The sequence below is a fragment of the Chrysochloris asiatica genome, unplaced genomic scaffold (assembly GCF_000296735.1).
Source record: "Chrysochloris asiatica unplaced genomic scaffold, ChrAsi1.0 scaffold00034, whole genome shotgun sequence".
Classification (NCBI taxonomy): Eukaryota; Metazoa; Chordata; class Mammalia; order Afrosoricida; family Chrysochloridae; genus Chrysochloris; species Chrysochloris asiatica.
The window spans coordinates 12520243-12526922 of record NW_006408552.1 but is presented as its reverse complement, the minus strand read 5'-3'; the positions used below and the strand labels follow the sequence as shown (position 1 = coordinate 12526922).

The following is a 6680-nucleotide window of genomic DNA, read 5'->3' as shown; positions in this document are numbered from 1 at the left end:
GTGAGAGAAGGGTCACAACCTTTCCAAGAAGGCAAGGTCTCACCTTCACATTCCTTATCCTCTGTCGGGATTCCACACCCAAATGCTACAATGTTCACTATCATCACATTTCCATATACCTTCAGGGGGAAGAAGAGCATCTGGATCAAATTGATTAAACCCAGGGCGGGTCTGAGGGAGTTGCCACCATTGTCCTTTTCCCAGAATCTACCGCTCCACCTCAAGTGAATACCTCGGGTAGTTCCTCTCCAGAACCTCCCTGCTTAATCCCAGTAAACTTGTCCTTGTTCATCCTCTGAGGAAGTTCTACTGCCTCGGTTCTAGGGGGAAATTCGGTTTTATTAATGTACATGGATAAGAGCTCATGTTCTAAGTTCATATTAAACATAACTGAATAATCAAATAAGGAACAGTTCTGACACTCATCCCAGGTGGCTGTCGCTTGTACCTCAGAAAGATTCGTTCCCAGGACCCTACGCACTGCCAACACAATGGAGACATTTAAGAGAGGCGTTATAAAAACCATTTTCTCAGAAGTTATAATTACTGGAGTTAGAAGCATAGAATGAACAATATTAGGACTTGTACAGAGATAACTACCCAGTGAGTTCACAAACACCAATGAACCTGGGACCCCAGGAGGTCACTTCCTGGGCCCTCAGGGTTCATGGCTCGCCATACCTAGGAAGACCATGGGTTTGGAATTTCATCTAGGTCACAAGGCCTCAGCTTCCCGGTAATTGCGTTTTTTTTTTTTATGTTGTCCCCGACACCACACACTGAGATCGCCACTGACTCTGACCCCTCTGGTTCTCTGTCCTTGGGCTGTCCGCTGTCCGCTGTCCCCCAGGTGCACTTCTCCTCACATTCTGGCTTAATTGACTCCCTGCTGGGAAGTTAGCCCTTGTCCTTCTGGTCCTCTGGATTGTAAATCTAGTTCTGTCCTGCCTTCCCTGCTGACCACTGGCTCCTCTGCTTTCTTGGCACACTCCTGCCTGGGCTAAAGAGAGGGGGTGCCTGGTTCTGGGGTATCCAGACACTTTTCCTTCTAACTGACGTGGCTCAGTAAACACTCGTGGAGGGTAGGAAGCTGGCTTTACAAGAAGGAGCCTCCTCACTTTTCGTCATATGCAGAAGTTAGCGTTACAAACGCATGCTTGTTTTAGGGCATAGATCTTAGCTGTGGTCTATTGGAGCCTGAGAAAGTATGTCAGGCTGTATTCTACCTCATACTCAAGGGGACCGGATGCTATTGAAGGTGCATGTTTAGAGTGATCTGACTTAAGACCAATCGTGATGGACTTTGTTGATGGTACTGACATGATACTCCCAGTGTAATTGTAGTCTGTAATCACTGTGACTGCTGCAGACCACGGAAGCAGCTAGTTGTAGATTGGATTGGACCCTGGGTTTGTTGTCCTTGACATGTGTGGCTGGGGCGAGGTGGGGTAGTTGCTCTGCATGGCAGCCGTGGCCTGCCTCCTTCTGACGTGGCCCTCCCGCGGCAGGACTGAACATGCTGCAGAGTGGTCTGCACAAGCAGCACATGAAGGACCTCTTCGTGGAGCTGTGTCTCACGGTTCCTGTGCGGCTGAGCTCGCTCCTGCCCTACCTGCCCATGCTCATGGACCCCTTGGTGTCTGCACTCAATGGCTCCCAGACCTTGGTCAGCCAGGGCCTGAGGACCCTGGAGTTGTGCGTGGACAACCTGCAGCCGGATTTCCTCTACGACCACATCCAGCCGGTCCGCGCTGAGCTCATGCAGGTCAGTCAGTGAGCAGGACGTCAGGTGCTCATCCCGCTGGCGGGCAGCTCTGGTGGGCTCTGTACACACAGTTACCTGTGACGTCCTGGTGTGGCTCTATAGGATCAGCACTGGACTGCTAACCACAAGGTGGAGGGGTTCAAATCCACCAGCTGTATTGGGTCATTGAGTCAGAACTGACTGGATAGTGCTTACCAACAACACCACAACATACGGTAACTTTGAGTGACCTTGGAGTGCCTGAGAGCCTCTCTTTTGTCCATAGAACTCTTGAGTCACATAGTAAAGATCTCCTAGTCTATAGAGAGGCATAGGCGTCCTCCTCCCAAGAATGCCTCGAGCACACCACAGTGAGAGACAAGGGCCCTAGGCTTAGCTCTAGAAGGTAGACCCACCCTGGTCTGGCTAGGGAGCCACTCCTGTCCCCTCCAGAGTTTAAACTACCTCCAGAATCCCAGGCTCAGCTCTTCTCCCCACCCGACTGCTTGCCCAGTGCCTGTTGTTGTGACCAGAGGGTTTCTCTGGACTCTGGTCTTCAGCCTCTAGCCCTGGCTCTGGACCATCCTGTAGACACAGCTGCCTCTTGTGAGTCGAGCAGCATCCCCAAACAGTGTCTTAGCTGGGACCTGCTGGTTTGTAGTGGGAGGGCCTGTCCTAGCAGGCCATACGCCAAGGTTTGAGATGTTGGCTAAGTAACGTGCCAAACATCCAACACTGTTTAACCCTAGAATCCGTGCCTTTGTCCATTACACACGCTTCTTGAATCTGAAAGAAGCCCCAGCTTTCACTCCTCTAATGTCATAGACTGTAACAAACTTAGTGTAAGTCAGAGGCACCCAGGGAAGCACGGATTCCTTCTATAAATGAAGGGCTAATTTCCCTGGCATAGTACACGGACAAATTGTAAATAAAGCAATGGATATAAAATACAAAAATAAGTATGTTTTTACTTAGTTGGGGAGATGAAAATGACCTTCACAGATACCAGATTTCATTTTTGGATTGCCTCTGATATACCCCTGGTGAGCATGTAGCTTCTATGCAGGGTGATTTGGTAACAGCACTCAGTTCTAAATGTATGAATTCATCATCTAGCTATATACATCAATGTCTTGACACAATGGGTGTACAACACCATTGGTCTGTAGGTTGTAAAAGCCAAAAATGAGAAATAACCTAAATGCCATTAAGTGTGTATTGTTATGTGCCATTGAGTTGAACCTGACCCATAACAACCCGTAATATTGAATAGCCTTGAACCTTAGTGGCTCAAACCGAGTTTGTGGTCCAGTGCATTAATCCACAGCACCACACTCCATTAAATGTATAGGGACTCGTTAAATGATGAGTTGTTAGTATGGTGAAATGTGCTGCTGTAAAATGTAGCATCTCTTGAGTAGAGTTCTAAGTCACTTTGGGAGGGTGGGCAGTCTTGGTTTGGCACTGTAGGATAAGCACTAGACTGCTAATCACGTGTCAGCAGTTCAAATCCATCAGCAGCTATGAGTGGGCACCAACTTGATGGCACTTAACAACTATTTGTATTAGAGGAGGGTGGGAGAAAATAGTTATTTTTGTAGACACAAAATCTTTCTCAAAGGGTTGAACTCCTTTTCCTAAGATGGGGATGTATGTGTGTGGTGGGAGGCACAGAAGTGAGAGGAGGAGCGATTGTCACTCTGTTACCTTAACGTTACTTGTTAAAGTTTTGTCACTCTGTTACCTTAACGTTACTTGTTAAAGTTGATTGGCGAGCCATGTGAAGGCATTGCCTGCTCAGAAGATGTTTTAATGAAAGAATGTTGGGTTTAGGCCCTGTGGCGCACTCTACGCAATCCTGCGGACAGCATTTCTCACGTGGCCTACCGCGTACTGGGCAAGTTTGGTGGCAGTAACAGGAAGATGTTGAAGGAATCCCAGAAGCTGCACTATGTGGTGACTGAAGTCCAGGGACCCAGTATCACAGTGGAGTTTTCCGATTGTAAAGCATCTCTTCAGCTCCCGATGGAGAAGGTAAAGTTTGGAATTCTTTGGGATCTTCCGAAATAATCCTAAATGTTTCGTATTTAAAAAACTGATTTCTACTGGTAAATGTAGATAGTGGTGTGCAGATGGACTATGTATCTTTTCGGACAGGAGTTTATGGGGGATGAGCTTGCTTTTTGAGGGGCTTTCAGAGCATCCCGTTCTGTGTCCACAGCTCAGGCATTCTCTTGGCTGGCTCCTTATACACTGCTGATATCCTCCATCTTACTTTCTGTACGCCCCATAGAACTCCCGTTTTATTGTGGAACAAACCATGTCCCAATGTCTTGCTATACTAGGACGTTCTCATCTACTTTTGCTTTGTCTTCAACACCTATCACCCCTCTTCCCATTGTTGACCTTTTCTAACCCTTCTCCTAGTTGTGTTTCACCTGCATATCGTTGAACTTTATGATTATCCAAGTTGTCCGGCTCAGTTTTCCCCCTTCACGGTGCAGCCAGCATTCCCCACATGGTCCTCCACAGAACGCCTCCATTCCCTCCTCCACCACGCTCTTGGTAACCATTAATTCTCTTTGGTGTCTGCGTGTGCACTTAGCTCATGCAATTGCCATCACAGAGTAGTTGTCTTTTTATGACTGGGTGTGTGTGTTCAGTGCCCATGTTGTGGAGTGCATCAGGGCTTCCTCTCTCTGTATGAGTGAGTGGTAGTCCCTTGTGTGTACACACCATGCTTGGTGTAGCCATTCTCCTGTTAGACACTTAGGTTGTCTTGCCCCTTTTGGCAGCAGGAAGTAGTGCTGCTGTGAGCATTGGTATTCAGGTCTGTTTGCGTTCCTGCCTTCACTTCTTCTGGGTAGATACTCAGGAGTGAGATTGCTGGGCGGTCAGATGGTAGTAGTGTGTTTATTTTTTTGAGGAACCATTAAACCATTTTCCACACTGGCTGCACCATTTTCATTCCTACCAGCAGTGGATGAGAAGTCAAGTTTCTCCACAGCCACTCCAAAACCTGTTGTTTGCCATTTTTTTCATCATTGCCATTGTAATGGGGTGAGATGATAATCTCACTGTGGTTTGAATTTGTACCTTCCTAACAGATTGGAGTCCTGGTGTGGCTCTGTTGTAGATAAACATTGAACTGGTAACTGTATGGTTAGTGGTTCAAACCTACCAGTCACTTCCTTGGAAACTGAATACAGGATGAGTGTGAGTTGGAACCAACTTGACGGCACTCAAGAATAAATTGGCTAAGGAGCAGACTTAGTGATTGTGTGTAGAATGTGTCCTTTGGAGATGTAATTTATTATATATGCCTGAGTGGGTTTTTTTGTGTGTATTTTTTAAAAAAAGCTAAAGTGGATAGAGAGAAATACTTTTAACTGATGGTATATGGAGGGGATTATAATCAATGTAATGAAACAAGTTATATGAGTTGTTGAATGTGAAACTGATGATGTGCCTTGTAAACTTTCACTCAATCCACAATAAAAACCTTAAATTAAAAATGAAGGAAAAAAAAAAAAAAGAACAAATTGGCTAGCAGTGTTAAACAAGGAGCTCTGGTAGCGTAGTGGTTACGAATCGGGCTGCGAACCTTAAGGTCAGTGGTTCGAAACTACCAGCTGCTCCGCGGGAGAAAGATGAGGCTTTCTACTCCCGTAAAGATTTACACCCTTGGAAACCCTGTACAGGGTCGCTATGGGTCGGACCCGACTCGATGGCACTTAACAACAACAACACAGCAGTGTTAAACATCTGCTTTGTTCATTTTTTTGTTCAGGTTTGTCCTTTTAAGTTGGAGGAGTTTTGTATGTATTTTGGATATATCTAATATGTGGTTTCTGTACATGTTCTCCCATTTGTAGGTTGACTTTTTGCTTTGTTGATAAATCCTTTGATGTATATAGTATTTAATTTTTATGAGGTCCTGCTTCTACTGAGATTATAGCCAAGAAACCTTTTTGGTGCAGTTCCGCTGTGGCCTATGAATTGGAATCACTCGGCAGTAATGGGCTCTGTAAGCAATTCCTCCTCTTTTCCCACTTTTTAGCCTATGCTAACCAATAATACAGTTTAATCTCTAAGCATTTGTCTGTTCTGGATATTTCATATAAAAGACACAGTTTGTGAGTATTTCACTCAGCATGATGTTTTTCAGGCTTTATCCATGTTGTAACATGTACTAGAACTTCATTTCTCTGTCGACAAGGAATAGTCTATTGTATGGGTAGCCCTTGTTCATTCATCTCTTGATGGACACTTGGGCTATTGTGAACAATGCTGTGGAGCACCTGGCTGGACATGCATCTTCCAGTTCTTCTGGGTGTGGAATTGCCAGGTCATACGATAATTCTGTGTCCAACTTTTGGAGAAACCACGAAACTGTTTAATGGCAACAGTTTACCAGCAATAGATAAGAGGTGCAGTTTCTCACATCCTTGCCAACATTCGTTGTTTTCTGTCTTAGTTGTTTTCTGTCTTGAAGTTGTTGTTAAGAGCCATAGAGTCGGTTCCGACTTTGAGCGACCCTGTGTAGGGTTTCCGAGGAGCCACTGGGGAGCTTGAACCTCCGACTTTGTAGTTCTAGTTGGAGTGAATTGGTATCTCATTGTGGTTTTGATTTGCAGCTCTGATGACTAATGATGTTGAGCATCTTCTCATGTGTTTGATTGTCTTTTGCCTTCTCTGGTAAAAGGTCTACTCGTGCCCTTTGCCCGTTTTGTGATTGGATTGTTTGTCTTTTGCCCGTTTTGTGATTGGATTGTTTGTCTTTTGCCCGTTTTGTGATTGGATTGTTTGTCTTTTTATTAAGCTGTTGAAGTTTTATACATATTTTGGTTTTTGGATTCTTACTGGATATATCATTTCTGAAGTGGCTTTTTGTACTTTTTTTTTTTTTTTTAATTTATTAAATGCTTTTATTGTG

The 6680-nt window shown here is 45.1% G+C and overlaps 1 protein-coding gene across 2 annotated transcripts in view; it reads left to right on the top strand.

Moving 5' to 3' along the window:
* The window catches only part of TRRAP (transformation/transcription domain-associated protein), a 111106-nt gene that overhangs the window by 25550 nt on the left and 78876 nt on the right, over positions 1-6680 (top strand). For both annotated transcript variants that reach the window (XM_006859748.1, XM_006859747.1), the window contains exons 19-20: positions 1509-1765; positions 3578-3778. In XM_006859748.1, the coding sequence (XP_006859810.1) occupies positions 1509-1765; positions 3578-3778 (458 nt within the window). The remainder of the gene's footprint in view (positions 1-1508; positions 1766-3577; positions 3779-6680) is intronic.